Source organism: Genypterus blacodes, unplaced genomic scaffold (genome assembly GCF_046128005.1).
Source record: "Genypterus blacodes isolate CSIRO-AG114 ecotype Tasmania unplaced genomic scaffold, CSIRO-AGI_Gbla_v1 ptg000195l_1, whole genome shotgun sequence".
NCBI classification, from domain to species: Eukaryota; Metazoa; Chordata; class Actinopteri; order Ophidiiformes; family Ophidiidae; genus Genypterus; species Genypterus blacodes.
In genome coordinates this window covers 242,654-259,096 of record NW_027466995.1, presented here as the reverse complement: position 1 = coordinate 259,096, position 16,443 = coordinate 242,654, and the positions used below count along the sequence as shown (strand labels likewise).

The window sequence follows — 16,443 nt, the reverse complement described above, 5'->3', positions numbered from 1 at the left end:
CACTCCTCATACACTCACAGTTTGTACTATATTGGCAGTAAGTAAGCTCTGCAGGCCTTCATTTGCATATTAGACACGTCTAGTAGTACAATGAAGTATGAATTGTTCTGGAAAAGCCAATATAGCTATAATTAAAGCTTAATAGGTCATGCAAATTCAGTAAGGTGTGTTAGGATTAGGGTGTGTTACTATAGTAAAATCATGGTCACACAAATATGAGCCAAAGTCAGTGTCAAATGCATTTTATTTTCAACCATTCTAACGTGACTTGCTTTCAGTAACACGTGAGGCAGCTACTCACAAGCTGTGGTGAACACTAAGCCACAATCCATAATGTGTGTGTGTGTGTGTCAAACAACCAGTGACTTAAATTTACAGAGAACTGATGTTTTTTTTATAATGACATCTTTGGCAACTCATCCCTTCCTGCACAAATCAGAATGTAATCATAGAGTATTGAACTTTTTCTGACAAAGTTTGGTTGTTTTTTGCACTTGAGTGACTGTGTGAATCTGATCATTTCTCATTTTTCACATTTTAAGGCTTTAATATGCAGTTTAAGGTTTGTTCTATTACAGATTGTGACTTGGATAGCGTTACAAAGACACTCTTAAACTGTGATTCTTCATTAGGGTGCTGATTGTCTCACGTCTCAAGTAAAATACAACTCACATCCATTCCATTGATAAGTGTACCAAAACACTATATAATGACATAAATACTGATATAATAAGTCATAAGTAACCAATGCACATACAGTCAAACACATCAATCAAAACCTGTGTAACTGATAAATTTCAAATGAAACAATGCTGATCTTTCAGCATAGTACTTTTCAATGATTGCAAAGTGCAAGACAGCAAAATCAGTAATGCACCAAAAAGCAGCATGTAATAAACATATCCACTGTGTTTATGACAAAGCAGTTCCAACAGATGGCCTTGTTTGTAAAGGAGAAACTGCATTTGTTTTGTAGTCAGTGAAACTGCTACAAAGCCCCAGTGTTTAAGTTAGTGTACCATAATTAATGTTCTGGTGAATATAGAAAAGCTTCACACTATACATGTACATGATCAGACATTTCTTAAGAAAATACATTCTTCTTCCATTTTCTTAAATAAAGGCCTCTTATTTAAACTTTCATTTGAAATAGTTGTCAATGCCTTGATCATGGCAGCTGTTTTTATTATAAAGACATTGGCACTACATAGAAGGCAACAACATTGGCTTGTGAAACATGATCGCACGGAACTACCATCAATTATGTGCTGAATTGCAGGAAATACCAACACTGTTAATCAATGCATGCAACTTCCACAAATGCTGTAAAGAGAGGAGAGTGAGCTGGAGCAGACATGTTCACTATCAAATATACAGCAGGTGATCTTTCTCTCCTTCTTATTATGAAGTGTGCAGTCATTATGATATCTCCTTTGCCATCCCCACATTCTCCTTGGTGATCATGCTCGGATCTCCTTTCTGTCTGTCTCCTTCCATGGATGGCTCAGAGGCAGGCCCAGATGGCTGATCCTGGAATTGCTCCAAATCCTCCAGTATGGTCTGAACACGACGTACTCCATCACGCCTCGCCTGCCGCACATCTGCACGGCCCTCTGGGTCAACAGAGTCTAGTGCTAAAAGCTCTTTGGTCAGCATCTCTTCTAATAGCAAGTATTTCTTATCATTCTTCTTTCCATCAAAGCATTTCACCTCGTGCTCCAGTTTAGCCACCCGTTCAACAATGCGCTGTACCTTAATCAAGCCTGGGTGGGCAGGGCACTGAGCAGCCTGTTCGGTGTCTACCTTCGGAGGTGAGACCTCTGGAAGAGCAGCTGACAAGTCCTGGGCCTCAGGTTTTGGGGGTATTTGTACTGTGATATCTGATGTATGTTGTGGCTGTTGTGGTTGCTGTGGCTGCTCTGGTTCCTGGGGCTGTTTCAATTTTGGCTGTATTAACTGCTCAGGCTGTTGGAACCGATGAGATGTCGGAGATGGTAACTGCTGAAATGGTGAAGGTGGTTGCTGAAAGGGTGATGGTGGTTGCTGAAAGGGTGATGGTGGTTGCTGAAAGGGTGATGGTGGTGGCGGAAATGGTGATGATGGTTGCTGAAATGGTGATGATGGTTGGGGAAAGGGTGGTAGTGGTTGCTGAAACGGTGATGGTGGTTGCTGAAACGGTGATGATGGTTGCTGAAACGGTGATGGTGGTTGCTGAAATGGTGATGGTGGTTGCGGAAATGGTGATGGTGGTTGCTGGAGCTGTGGTGATTGCTGAAGCTGTGGCTGTTGGAACTGCTGAGGTTGCTGAGGCCTTTGGCCGTCAGGTTCTGTATGTGAAGACTGGGAAAGCTGCAGGTTATCAGGTCTCTTCTGAGTGCTTTGATGTTCTTGCTCTTTCTTCACGGGTGCATCTCTTGTGAGTATATGCTGCTGAGCCTAAGAAATGAAAGGAAGTTAGTGAAATTCTGAAAGTCTAGGTCAATACTGACTTGGCATGAAGAGCGAAAATACACAAACATCTGATTACCTGTGGTCTTTCTCCCAACACCTGTGATACAATAGGAGATTGGCTTCTGATATGAGGTGGTAGGTGAATAGCAGCAGTATCCCGATGTTGTGGTAATATTACTGGAGAAGCTCGCTCCCTAGGTGGCTGCATTGCTCCAGAGTGGCCCGCCCAATCTTCTGGCTGAAAGCGTTGGAAGGTCTGTTGGTGCTCTGGGTAGGGAACACGTTGCGAGTAGACAGACGGATTTACTTGAGGCTGTGGTTGTGCTTGGCCTCCTCCCCCTTCATGGATCACCGGGATGGGGATGTAACCCGCCTGAAGACCAGTGCTGTTGGGTCGTGGGGGTTGGTGATAAGGGGCACTGTAAACCTTAAAACAAAATAGCAGGAGAGAGTGAATCAGTGTGAAATTTGTCATTTGTTTTACAAAAAGTTGTGACAACATATAGAAATGTATCTATTGATCTATCTAATGGATAGACAGTGTGTGTGCAAAAGTCTTACCTCTGCTGTTTGCGAAACTGGTGAGTTGGACTTGCCAGACTCCGGGGAGCAGCTGCCCGAAGGCCCGTGTAATGGCGATCTAGGCCTGCAGTGAAGCCCCGGTGTGGGGGAAGGCGTTCGGCCGTCTGTCCGGATATTCTGTAAGGTGGCTGGCTGGATGAAGGAATAACACGGGTGCTGTTGCTGTCTGAGCTCTGCGCCTTCATGGAAGACTGGGATAGGGACATAGCCCGGGCGAAGTGTAGGGTGCTTCATCTCCCTCACAAAGGTCTTCTGTGCTTCCTGAGGGCTTGGATCCGGTGGTACGTTGGGTCCATTTGGTGACGTCTCTCTCACCTGAAATAAGCAAATGGAACTTCAGTTTATATGATTAACATTCCCTACATTTTGTGCTGACTATGACCCTTTTGAGAAATTTTAAGAGAGCCACTCCAGATTTGATTTGGGCAATGGAAGTAACATTATGTATGAGCTGCATCTACTATATGATACAAATAAAGTCACTTCTATTAATGTTTTGCTATTGTAACATTAATAGCTCTTTCTCTGTGTGGTTAAACAGTCACAGACAAGCAGTATTTCAAAAGGCAAAATGCTAGGATAATTACAGGGGTCATAGGTGAGTAATTTCCACAGTGGGATGCTAAAAGTCTCACCTCTGTGAGCGTTTGTAAAATGAAAATAACTACCGATTAACATGAACAGCAATTTGAGTCCATTTCCAGTCAGACAATTGTTGCTTTGGGTTTGACATTTTGCCCAACAACAACGTTCACTTGTTTAAACAATTTGGCACAGCCATCAAACATGTTATTAGAGAGTCATCACTATGTCATGGCCGCGCCTACTCTGGGTTATCTCACTAAAAGAAAACAATGATCACACATTTACGATGTAAACTACACTAATGACACTTGACAGGACAATTTACGGTAAGTTATTACAGACAGTTGATACTAATAAGAACATTCTACAGAGTTTCCCTTCTATGTAGAAAGGTGTTGTGCAATATCTATTAGCTGAGTTACAAAAGGGGTGTATTTTTATAGTGTATACCCAGAGGCCTAAGTGGAGACAGTGCAACACCTGCCAATGACAGCCGGAGAGAAGAAGCAACAGGTCTGCAACTCAACTCTGTCACTGATATATCTCATTCTAAAGTGATCAAAACACTGACTAATGTACTGCAAACATATACAGAAGACTCCAGAACAAAAGTGCATTCATACATAAGCCATTTCTCAGGCACAACATGCGAAATAATAGTGAACGACCCTTTGCCCTTCTGCCATTTCAGTACGGGACTGTGCACTCTTGCACTCTGCCAGCAGCATTGCACCAATTTTATCCCCCGACAGCTGTGTCTTTCCAGCAGATTCTTTTGGGACACTAACTTTGGACAGCAGCATGTCTCTCTCTCTCCCTCTCGCTCTGTCTCTGTGTCTCAAACGGGGGAGATTACCGAGCCAGACCGTGAACCTTCCCAACCAAACACGTTTTAATAAGAGTTTATTCGAATTTTGCACATAAGCCAGCGGCTGTGGGGGCAAAGTGTTCGAGCCTTGTAAGGGAAAAAGTTTAATAGGAACATGCGACGCGGCGGGGATCATTATTAAAATGCCAGAAGCGCCTGGTACGTTGCCTTTACGTACTGCAGGGGGGTGAGTCATCGAGTAATTATGGGCTTAGATCATGACTCGGGAACATAACGGGCTTGATCAGTCGTTATAATAGGCTTATGAGCTGTCGGAGAGGAGGAGGAGGGGGCAGGCGACGGTGCCAAAGCAGGCCTATGGTCAACAACATTAATAGATATCAGTGACATAGCGCAAAGCTTTCAGCTAGCGGACCAAAACATCAACTACACCGCGGAACGACGCAGATCGGCGCGGGTTTCCAAAAAGCAGGAAAACGTGCGTTCGAATTTTAGTTCCACGACATTTCGCGACAACATTGACAAACCGAACTTTTATCCCGCTTGCCTTTTTTACCTTTCTCGTGTCGTGTCTCGGGTCATTCCAGGTTGTCGTGCGGTTGTTGTGATCCACGAAGAAAGGCCAGCCGGTGTGAGGATCGATTTTGACTTCCCATCCGAGAGGCATTGGGTCGTTGTTGTTATTATTCGCCATAGCCAAGATCGGCGATTGGGTCTTCATGCCGTTCATGTTGCTCGCTGTCGAGTACTGAGACATTTTATACAGGCGACGGACGCTTTAAAGATTCCTTGAAGTGACGTGGGAAAAGTGGGCTGGAAGTTTCTCGAAATAGCAGGATCAATGTCGGGGGCTGTCGGGGGCGGACAGTGCTGGATACGGTGCCATGGGTTCCCAAACTTCATGTGTCGCAGACCACCGACAGAGGCTCGAATTACATCTGCGATTTGTATTTTTAAGAAAGGCTTCCCCTCCCGGTGAAGCACAGTGGTTGTAATAGTTTGCAGCAGGGAAAAAAGGGCGACACCTCTGATTATATGCTCCATTAGGAGGAAAGTAACGGAAATCCACACGGGTTTTCATGAAAATCAGCCCCCCAAGGACAACTGGGTCTCCCCGCACCCCAGTTTCACCTCAATCCCCCCTTTTCAGATTAAATGAGGGAGTCCCAGACTTTTTAATTGAGTGCACACATCTTGATTTGTCCAATTTAATTCCACCAAAATCAACTCTCACCCTAACAATTCCTCTCAGGACTTCCCACATTCCACCAGTCAGAGAATTAATTAAAGACTTCAACCTTCAGCTCCCTGTGGGCCATGGCAGTGTTCACAGTCAGACCAGAGTTTGCTAGACCAACCGTTTGTCTATATTTGGATACCTGAAAATAGTGAGAAGATAATACCAGTATAATGCATGATGACCTGTGGTGCACCGGGAATCACCCCCCCTAAAATGCCCCATACAGCTCTCTAATGAGGGCCATATACTGTATCTCATAGGTTATACTGTAACACAAATAGGAGATGACTGATGAACAATGAACAAAGTTGATATAGAGCAGAATCTCTTTTGGGTGCAGATCCCTTTGTGTGCTTTTTAACTGTTAACTGATTAATGTTTACATTCATTGTTTTGCAAATGCCAAGGAAAAAAGAAAAGCAGGTAAAGCAAAAATAGTGCAACGAGAATTGTACCAAACACTAGGCATGACACCGGATTGACAGACTTTACACGACGAGTGATTTTGCATTTCACACGGAAAATGCAAAGTATTTTGTCTCTTTATATATGTATTTTTCTATTGAATCTTTATTTGTCCATTCTCTCATAGCAGGTACAGTAGTAAAGCAGCCAGTAGTGATACATTTTCTTGCAGTATAACCAAAATAGGAACATCATCAAGGTTAACAAACCTGAAATATGCAGGTATAATTCACATTCTAAAAATTTCCAAAATACATCTGTTTTTATAATATTTTTTAAAATAATGGATGCAGTAGAAGCTGTTTCATAAGGCTGACAGTACACAGTATTGTCACACTCTTGACAGAGCACACAAGATTGACACTAGACTGTCAGAATTGATGACTGAAATGCCTCACACTAGGTGAGAAATGAAGCTTCCAAAGCATTATTACATCTCAGATTATTCAATATTGTGTGCTGATTGTCTTTCTGAGTCTTATATTGCAGCTATTTATCTGGTTAGAGCAGCTTTTTATGCATACATCTTCACAGAGCATGCAGTCATTTCCCAGCCTTTCTTGTGATGGACATTTTCACTCCGCATAGCTATTAAATCAGAGGTGTAATTATGTGCTGTATTAGGTGAGCTAGTAAATCAGCATGCACCATAGTTGTTATCACATCTGTGTTTGACAAGTGAAGCTGTCCGCCCTGGGAAAAGTCTATTTGTACTTTGATGGACAGTGTACAGGCTACAAATGGATTCCCTTTTTTTTTTATATTCCTGAATTTGCTGACAGTTTAGACAGGAAGAGGAAGAAAAGAGAATGAAATGTGACAAATATCCCACATCAGATCAGATCAGTCAATAGTTTGATGTGACAGCTAGAATTACATTTGTCCAGATTCAAGAGGTTGTTTTTTTTTCAATATAATCCCAAAACTGCTGAACTGCTGAAACTGTCCTCTACAGAGAGATTACTATTGCAATAAATGTATCAATTTATATGATCCTCATGACGCTGTGTCTAACTGGAATCCACTCAAATGACCAAACAGCTTTTCCTTTTTTTTCTCCTTCCTTTATTTTTCAGGTGCAGCAGTTTAGTTGGACATTTAGTGTGACAGATCATTTCACATGTCATTAGAATCAGGTAAAAAACCTTTACATCAAATGAAACCAATCGACAGGTAACAGAAAAACCTCAATAGATACTGTCAAACCAAAAGTGTCTATTATACAAAGTTACCCATTACTGTCATATACACACACATACATTATATATTTTAAGTTTAAGTTTGAATTTCACTGTTTTAATATTAACTACAGTATATCTTTATAATAATTGCATTTTAACATTAACTGTATTTTCAACATCGTACTTACTTATTTAAATTGTGTAATATTTTTACTTTTACTTTTTATAATACTTTTACTAATAATTTTTTGCAACGTCTCAATTGTAATTTAAATAAGGAGCAGTCGAAACAGACCACAACCAAATTCCACACGTCACATCACTTTAACAACTATTTTTTTTAAAAAGGCACACATGGCGTTTAAAGAGTTAACAAGCCATGCGTTACTGGGCAACCGACCCCGTGGCTAAGCAACAAACAATCAGCTGCAGCAATGATGCTCCATAGGAACGGTCTGTGTTGTTAGACAGTATGGCGGCTGCCTCTCTGACCTGCACGGGCTCACCATAGGATAAACACCGAGCAGACGGTCTCCTCTCCTGCCGGGGTCCGCGGACCTTCACGTTCGGTCTGTTCCTGCTGTTTATGGCCAGGGTAGCACACGGAACGATTGCGACTCGTTCGTTGCTGTTTACTCCTTTGAGGTTTCCTGCTTGTTGACTTTAGTCTGTATCGCTTTTGATTCACGTTATCCTCCTTTTCCTCTGGATTCCAGCACTTTCAGCTCTTCAACTCCAGTTTGATTTGACACTTGTGCCATCTAGAGGCTGTATTTAAAATTGCAGCTCTCTAGCGCCTTCCTTGCCCAAGATTTAGGCTTTTAACGTTTTCTGAAGAGTTATTACAATATATTGAAAATATATCCGTCAGATTTTTCGCATCTGAAATTTTAGTCAGAGAGCAAAAATATTGTATTGGAGCAAATCAGAGTATCTTGAAATAATAAAAAATAATCAGATTGAACTGTTCACAGATCGTACTGTTGTATTGTCTTTATTTAATTTCAAAATCATTACAAATAAAATCACGTCTCAAAAAAGATCGAAGAAGTTTGAAGATTGAAGAATTGAAGTATCTTGGGGGAAAAAAAGTTCTGATACTATCAAAGACGACCTCAGCCACACCCACATGTTTAAGTCTGACATTAGGCATGTCAATTTAGCTCAAATATGTGGTCAATGAATTAGGTCAAATAGATCTCATATGTCCTTTTGTGCTGTGAAATCTTTGACTTTAGAGAAATACATCATAAAGCAGCCCACTGGCAGTCAACTGAGGATGTCCATCTCTTTCTCCATGGCCTCTATGTTGTTTTCCCGGTTGTATTGGGCCCATTTGTTGAGCCTGCTGTACAGAGGTAGTCCGTTGTTCTCCCTGTAGAGGTAGACACCGGTCACACGGTTCCACTGCGTGCTGCAGATAGGTGTAGCACTCTCAGCAAACTCCTCATCTTCCTTGTCCGTAGCTACAAAGCCGAAGAAGTTCTTAACATTCTCAGCAGCCAAGAGGCGTGCGTGGATAGCAGCCGTGCGATGGAAAAGGCTACTTTCACTGGAGCGGTACTGGGACCAGTAGTCCTCCTGCTGGTAGCCAAGCGGAGAACAGCAGCGTCTCACACACATCATGATGAACACGGTCAGAGACATAACTGCCACAAGCAGCCAGCCCATCAGCTAGAAAGAATGGATTCATATTCAGTCTCAGTATTCTTCACCTTTCTCTAATTAGAGAATCAGTTAATCAGTTATCGCAGGGAGGACCTGGATTAGGAACTGCGTCAGAAAGAGTTTTCCTATGACAATTATTGTATTTTCAATCTATTTTCTATTTCCTTTTAACAAACGTCAAAGCAATTAAAGGAGAATTGTAAAAAAACAAAACAAAGAAGCACTCTATTACCTGAGATTCATACTTCAGTCGCCGCGTGATTTCTGCCGAGAAGTTCTGCAGCTCTGTGGGAACACTTCCTTGACAAGGAAACTGTGCCATGATGTCTGCGTGCTGACCTGATGGGAATTTCTCCAACGTCCTGGGGTCAACAAATTCACTGAGGGCACACATGTAAGCCTGGCCTTGCAGCAAAGAGATCACCATCCAGGTTATTGGCGCCACCACAGCCCGACCCAAGATGGTTCCCAGCAGTGCAAAACCTGCAGCTGCTGACAGCTTCCGGCACTTTCTGAGGCGGCACTCAGAGACCAGGTCCCAGGTGCTTTTGTTCATTATTATTCCAATGATGAAAAAAGCCAATGCAGGAACACCAATGGCAGCCAGGCCGTAGTAGTAGTTCCTCCCTGACGAACACGGGCAATCAAAAGCAAAGACATTGTATGCTGTCTGACTAGCCACAGTGCCCAATGCGATCAGACCATTGAAGATCATCACATCTTTGCTCTTGAAGAAGAGAGACACAAACTTAAAGTTCTCTGTGACGAGGGCAGCAGCAGCCATGTTGGGATTTTGGGTGTTTACTAAGAATCACACAGAAGCGCCATGAGATGTCTGTCCAGAAATGTCTGCGGCTGCAAACGCAGAAGAAATAAATGAGTCACTTAGTCAGACAGAATAGTGGATTAACCTGAGAACACTGTGATTCAGATACACAGCTGGCTTGTTGGATGCATGAAGTGTTTAATGAATGAATTGATCAGTTTCCTTGCAGGGTATCAGAGTTAAATCCCAAAAATGAACGAAATGTCGAAAACAAACTTGACTTGAGTTCCTTCAAAACTAAAAGCAGCTTCAGAGGAAACATCGCAAGGGAATGAAGTCGTGCAGTCTTACCCAGTAGCGTTTTCCAGAGGCGGTAAGTGTGCTTCCAATTCTGAAGTCCATTATAAAGGTCAGCTGAACCTCAGTTTGTAAGTTTATCAATCCAGGGACACAAGGATAAAGTATTGCATACTAACACGTAAAGTTAAAAAGGGTTGAAGACTGAGATAGTGTGTGAAAGCTAAGCCGGGCAAGAGTGAGTCACAGGCAGGAAACAACCCCTGGTTTCCTCCCCAGTGGTAAATGAAAACATATGTGGCAGAGCTACATGGTGGCAGAACAGAGCAGAAACCAGAGAAGCCTGACTCACAGAGACAGACTGAAAATGTGGAGTGGAACAAAAACTGGGACCAATCAGTTTCTCGTGAGAGTAATAAACAAACAGACCGCTTCCTATTTAACAAGGCTTTTTATTCAGAGGCAGTGAGACAACATTTAAAGTAAACATAGAGATGCTCCAAACCATGTGAACCTCTAATTAAGAGTGCTTGCTTAAGGCACAATCAGTGCTTTGTGTTATTTTACGGCGTGAAGCACTTAATGCAGATCAGGCCTGCATTATAGCATATCTGCTCTTTGGTTCTGATCATCTAGCTGGCAAACTGGCTCTTGACTCATAACAAACCTAAATATTTACACTCCAAATCAAACAATCAAAAATCACCTGTTAGCGTGTTCCTACGCCCTCGGCTATCTCTTTTGACGTGAAGATCCGTGTACCTGTGTATTCGTTCATCTGTAATTAACTTCAGGTAGCACAACACACACCTCCATAAACCACCATAACTCCATGTACTGTAGGTTTGACAAATGTTCTGCATTACGTTGCCATCGGCTGGTTAATTTCATGTCCAAATCCAATCGCAACATTTTAACTATCCCTATAAAAGTGTGTGATAGTCTATAGCATAATATGTTATACGACATCACATTAGGATTCTGCATTACTCCATTTTGAAGGGTCTATGTGTGTGTATGTGTGTGTGTGTGTATGTGATCTTGTTGTCATTTTCATATACAAAGTGTAACTGGAGAAGCTTAGCTGGTGGTTGGGCTCACATTTGCAAGAGTTAGTGATTTTAAAAAAGGAGGCGTTGACTGACTGACACATTTGGTTACAGTAGACTAATTCATTCATTTGAGGGATTACCTGTTTATTAAGCTGTCTATTTGATACATATTTATCCCCATCCAGACTAATAGAATCAGATTAATAACGACAACTATCGCAATGATGCCGCCACATATTTCGAGAAACATGTCTACCTGTACAATGGTTGCAAGGTTAGGACCTTTTAGTAAACGAAATTACCCATATTCTTGTGTCTCTCAGTGGATGACATCATGCACTGTGCTTTTACATCACAGTGTAAAAAGCAGATGTTGATGATCTGTAGGGGATTCTGTTTCCTTCATCAATTTTTGTAAGAGCACTTGCATTCAAATAGGTGGATGACTACTTCACATATCTTATCCTTAAGATATCGAGAAAGCCCAAACATCTATCCAGTCTGAACTCTTTAAATATGAGAAAACTTAAAGTTACTGGGCAACCGACCCCGTGGCTAAGCAACAAACAATCAGCTGCAGCAATGATGCTCCATAGGAACGGTCCGTGTTGTTAGACAGTATGGCGTCTTACCGGCTGCCTCTCTGACCTGCACGGGCTCACCATAGGATAAACACCGAGCAGACGGTCTCCTCTCCTGCCCGGGTCCGCGGACCTTCACGTTCGGTCTGTTCCTGCTGTTTATGGCCCGGGTAGCACACGGGACGATTGCGACTCGTTCTTTGCTGTTTACTCCTTTGAGGTTTCCTGCTTGTTGACTTTAGTCTGTATCGCTTTTGATTCACGTTATCCTCCTGGATATCCTCTGCATTCCAGCACTTTCATCTCTTCAACTCCAGTTTGACTTGACACTTGTGCCACCTAGGGGCGGTGTCTAAAATTACAGCTATCTAGCTCCTTCCTTGCCCAAGATTTAGGCTTTTAACGTTTTCTGAAGAGTTATTACAATATATTGAAAATATATCCGTCAGATTTTTCGATCTGAAATTTTAGTCAGAGAGCAAAAATATTGTATTGGAGCAAATCAGAGTATCTTGAAATAATTTTAAAAAATCAGATTGAACTGTTCACAGATCGTACTGTTGTATTGTCTTTATTTAATTTCAAATCCGTTACAAATAAAATCATGTCTCAAAAAAGATCGAAGAAGTTTGAAGATTGAAGAATTGAAGTATCTTGGAAAAAATACTGCAAGATACTATCAAAGACGACCTCAGCCACACCCACATGTTTAAGTCTGACATTAGGCATGTCAATTTAGCTCAAATATGAATTTGGTCAAATAGATCTCATATCGTTTTGTGCCGTGAAATCTTTGACTTTAGAGAAATACATCATAAAGCAGCCCACTGGCAGTCAACTGAAGATGTCCATCTCTTTCTCCGTGGCCTCTATGTTTTTTTCCCGGATGTATTGGGCCCATTTGTTGAGCCTGCTGTACAGAGGTAGTCCGTTGTTCTCCCTGTAGAGGTAGACACCGGTCACACGGTTCCAGTTGGTGGTGGAGATATTAGAGAGTTTATGCCTCTCAGCCATCTCCTCATCTTCCTTGTCCATATCTACAAAGCCAAAGAAGTTCTTAACATTCTCAGCAGCCAAGAGGCGTGCGTGGATAGCAGCCGTGCGATGGAAAAGGCTACTTTCACTGGAGCGGTACAGGGACCAGAAGTCGTCCTGCAGGTAGCCAAGCGGAGAACAGCAGCGTCTCACACACATCACGATGAACACGGTCAGAGACATAACTGCCACAAGCAGCCAGCCCATCAGCTAGAAAGAATGGATTCATATTCAGTCTCAGTATTCTTCACCTTTCTCTAATTAGAGAATCAGTTAATCAGTTATCACAGGGAGGACCTGGATTAGGAACTGCGTCAGAAAGAGTTTTCCTATGACAATTATTGTATTTTCAATCTATTTTCTATTTCCTTTTAACAAACTTCAAAGCAATTAAAGGAGAATTGTAAAAAAACAAAACAAAGAAGCACTCTATTACCTGAGATTCATACTTCAGTCGCCGCGTGATTACTGCCGAGATGTTCTGCAGATCTGTGGGAACACTTCCTTGACAAGGAAACTGTGCCATGATGTCTGCGTGCTGACCTGATGGGAATTTCTCCAACGTCCTGGGGTCAACAAATTCACTGAGGGCACACATGTAAGCCTGGCCTTGCAGCAAAGAGATCACCATCCAGGTTATTGGCGCCACCACAGCCCGACCCAAGATGGTTCCCAGCTGTGCAAAACCTGCAGCTGCTGACAGCTTCGGGCACTTTCTGAGGTGGCACTCAAAGACCAGGTCCCAGGTGCTTTTGTTCGTCATTATTCCAATGATGAAAAAAGCCAATGCAGGAACACCAATGGCAGCCAGGCCGTAGTAGTAGTTCCTCCCTGACGAACACGGGCAATCAAAAGCAAAGACATTGTATGCTTTCTGACTAGCCACAGTGCCCAGAGCGATCAGACCATTGAAGATCCCATCTTTGTTCCTGAAGAAGAGATTCACAAAGGTGACGAAGACAGCAGCAGCCATGTTGGGATTTTGTGTGTTTAGTAAGAGTCACACTTAAGCGCCATGAGATGTCTGTCCAGAAATGTCTGCGGCTGCAAACACAAAAGGAATTAATGAGTCATTTAGTCAGACAGAATAGACCTAAGAACACTGTGATTCAGATACACAGCTGGCTTGTTGGATGTCTAAAGTTTTTAATGAATGAATTGATCAGTTTCCTTGCAGGGTATCAGAGTTAAATCCCAAAAGTTAAATCCCAAAAATGAACAAAATGTTGAAAACAAACTTGACTTGAGTTCCTTCAAAACTAAAAGCAGCTTCAGAGAAATCATCACAAGGGAATGAAGTCATGCAGTCTTACCCAGTAGCGTTTTCCAGAGGCGGTAAGAGACTGAGATAGTGTGTGAAAGCTGCCTGGACAGACAGACTGAAAATGCGGAGTGGAACAGAAACTGTGACCAATCAATTTCTCGTGAGTATTAAACAAACAGACCGCTTCGTATTTAACACGGCTTTTCATACAGAGGCAGAGAGACAACAATTAAAGTAAACACGGAGATGCTCCAAACCAGTTGAACCTCTAATGAAGAGTGCTTGCTTAAGGCACAGTCAGTGCCTTGTGTTATTTTACGGCGTGAAGCACTTGCAGATCAGGCCTGCATTATAGCATATCTGCTCTTTGGTTCTGATCTGATCTTTGGTGGGAGGCAGTAGCTCAGTCGGTAGAGTTCTGGGAGCTTGGGAGCTGGAGGGTTGCCGGTTCGAGTCCCTGCTGAGGTGCCCCTGAGCAAGGCACCAAACCCTCAATACACCATCCTCTGTAATGGGTGGTAATGAAATGTAAGTCGCTTTGGATAAAAGCGTCTGCTAAATGATGGTAATGTAATCATCAAACTGGCCCTTGACTCATAACAAACTTAAATATTTACACTCCAAATCAAAAATCACCTGTCAGCCTGTTTCTACGCACTTGGCTATCTCTTTTGATGTGAAGATCCGTGTACCTGTGTATTCGTTCATCTGTTCAACAACAACACATTACCTTCAGTGTAAAAGTGTGTGATAGTCTTTAGCATAATATGTTAAACGACATCACGTTATGATTGTGCATTACTCCATTTTGAAGGGTCTATGTGTGTGTATGTGTGTGTGTGTGTATGTGATCTTGTTGTCATTTTCATATACAAAGCGTAACTGGAGAAGCTTAGCTGGTGGTTGGGCTCACATTTGCAAGAGTTAGTGCTTTTAAAAAAGGAGGCGTTGACTGACTGACACATTTGGTTACAGTAGACTAATTCATTCATTTGAGGGATTACCTGTTTATTAAGCTGTCTATTTGATACATATTTATCCCCATCCAGACTAATAGAATCAGATTGATAACGACAACTACCGCAATGATGCCGCCACATATTTCGAGAAACATGTCTACCTGTACAATGGTTGCAGGGTTAGGACCTTTTAGTAAACGAAATTACCCATACTCTTGTGTCTCTTAGTGGATGACATCATGCACTGTGCTTTTACATCACGGTGTAAAAAGCAGATGTGGATGATCTGTAGGGGATTCTGTTCGATCCTGTTTCCTTCATCAATTTTTGTAATAGCACTTGCATTCAAATAGGTAGATGACTACTTCACATATCTTATCCTTAAGATATCGAGAAAGCCCAAACATCTATCCAGTCTGAACTCTTTAAATATGAGAAACTTTAAGTCTGTTTAGAGCCGGAATTATTAGAATCTAACATGTATATAATCTAATATATAGAGAAATATCCACCTGGACTTAAATGAGTAGTCAGCTATAATTAAATTCAAATGAACTGAAATGAAATTATATTTAATTCAATTGTATTTATTTAATCTCAGTTAATCATTCTTGAAGAACATGAGTGTTCACTTCTGTGGATGTTGTTGTTGTTGTTGTTTTTTCTCTAGCCGACTCACATCCTCTTCGCTCATCAACAGGTACACCTCAGGCTGACACTTCCAAAAGGAATCATACAGTGGTTTCTTCTGTCAATGGTGTGGAACCTGCCCTCGCCCGAGCCTTTAACATGTATTCCTTTCTGTATGGAAGTACCCCAAACCAGATAAATAAAAATATATCAAAAATGACACCTGCCACAATGAGGACGCACAGTATATACAATATGATGTATAGGACCATGGTTACTAAGTTAGGACCTTATTCTATTTTTATTTCTGTCCTCCTATAGTGGATGACATCATGAATGTGTGCTCTGTCATCACAATAAAACCAATGTGCTTTACACAATATGCAGACTGCTTTGACATCATGATAACATACATTGTGCCATTCATATTATAGGATCAAAGTAGGAAACTCTGAAAGTCCTGTGAACCTTCATAGTGATGACCTGTTGGAGAGTATATCTGATCCTGTAGCCTTCTTTACTAATCTCCAGGAATATTAATTCATTTAATGAACTCTTTTAAACACATCTATTAGATTATAATAATTTTTCTAAGCCTTAAGATATCAAGAAACCCCAAACATCCATTCACATTGAACTTTTTGAATATGATTGATGAATTTAAGTCAATATAGAGATTTTAATGTATTTATTTAAAAAATGTGTTTACAGGAGACAGGCAGAAAAGATTTTTGTAAACATAGAACAATTTGGACTGAAAAATACTAGTAATAATGACACACACACACACACACAAACACACACACACACACACACACACACACACACACACACACACACACACACACACACACACAC

The 16,443-nt window shown here is 41.7% G+C and overlaps 3 protein-coding genes across 3 annotated transcripts; all 3 read right to left on the bottom strand.

Annotated features, from left to right (window-relative positions):
* Positions 1–226: 226 nt before the first annotated feature.
* bag3 (BCL2 associated athanogene 3) lies at positions 227–5,318 on the bottom strand. Its single transcript, XM_076169309.1, has 4 exons — positions 5,004–5,318; positions 3,013–3,348; positions 2,528–2,878; positions 227–2,436 (listed from the first exon to the last, which is right to left on the bottom strand). The coding sequence occupies exons 1-4, from the start codon at positions 5,202–5,204 to the stop codon at positions 1,420–1,422; spliced, it is 1,905 nt and encodes a 634-aa protein (XP_076025424.1). The 5' UTR covers positions 5,205–5,318; the 3' UTR covers positions 227–1,419.
* A 1,268-nt stretch (positions 5,319–6,586) lies between these two features.
* LOC143015352 (calcium homeostasis modulator protein 2-like) lies at positions 6,587–10,322 on the bottom strand. The gene is made up of 3 exons (XM_076169313.1): positions 10,119–10,322; positions 9,234–9,856; positions 6,587–9,007 (listed from the first exon to the last, which is right to left on the bottom strand). Exons 2-3 carry the CDS (start codon positions 9,783–9,785, stop codon positions 8,603–8,605), a joined length of 957 nt encoding a protein of 318 aa, XP_076025428.1. The 5' UTR covers positions 9,786–9,856; positions 10,119–10,322; the 3' UTR covers positions 6,587–8,602.
* A 255-nt stretch (positions 10,323–10,577) lies between these two features.
* Positions 10,578–14,158, bottom strand: LOC143015349 (calcium homeostasis modulator protein 2-like). The gene is made up of 3 exons (XM_076169310.1): positions 14,046–14,158; positions 13,169–13,776; positions 10,578–12,942 (listed from the first exon to the last, which is right to left on the bottom strand). The coding sequence occupies exons 2-3, from the start codon at positions 13,703–13,705 to the stop codon at positions 12,532–12,534; spliced, it is 948 nt and encodes a 315-aa protein (XP_076025425.1). The 5' UTR covers positions 13,706–13,776; positions 14,046–14,158; the 3' UTR covers positions 10,578–12,531.
* Positions 14,159–16,443: the final 2,285 nt, after the last annotated feature.

Excerpts from the sequence above, each read along its gene's own strand:
- bag3 (XM_076169309.1), bottom strand. The coding sequence starts at position 5,204 with ATGTCTCAGTACTCGACAGCGAGCAACATGAACGGCATGAAGACCCAA. Across the intron at positions 3,349-5,003 it reads CGAGACACGACACGAGAAAG|GTGAGAGAGACGTCACCAAA; the intron begins GTAAAAAAGGCA and ends TGCTTATTTCAG. Across the intron at positions 2,437-2,527 it reads TGTTGGGAGAAAGACCACAG|GCTCAGCAGCATATACTCAC; the intron begins GTAATCAGATGT and ends TTCATTTCTTAG.
- LOC143015352 (XM_076169313.1), bottom strand. The coding sequence starts at position 9,785 with ATGGCTGCTGCTGCCCTCGTCACAGAGAACTTTAAGTTTGTGTCTCTC. Across the intron at positions 9,008-9,233 it reads GACTGAAGTATGAATCTCAG|CTGATGGGCTGGCTGCTTGT; the intron begins GTAATAGAGTGC and ends CATTCTTTCTAG.
- LOC143015349 (XM_076169310.1), bottom strand. The coding sequence starts at position 13,705 with ATGGCTGCTGCTGTCTTCGTCACCTTTGTGAATCTCTTCTTCAGGAAC. Across the intron at positions 12,943-13,168 it reads GACTGAAGTATGAATCTCAG|CTGATGGGCTGGCTGCTTGT; the intron begins GTAATAGAGTGC and ends CATTCTTTCTAG.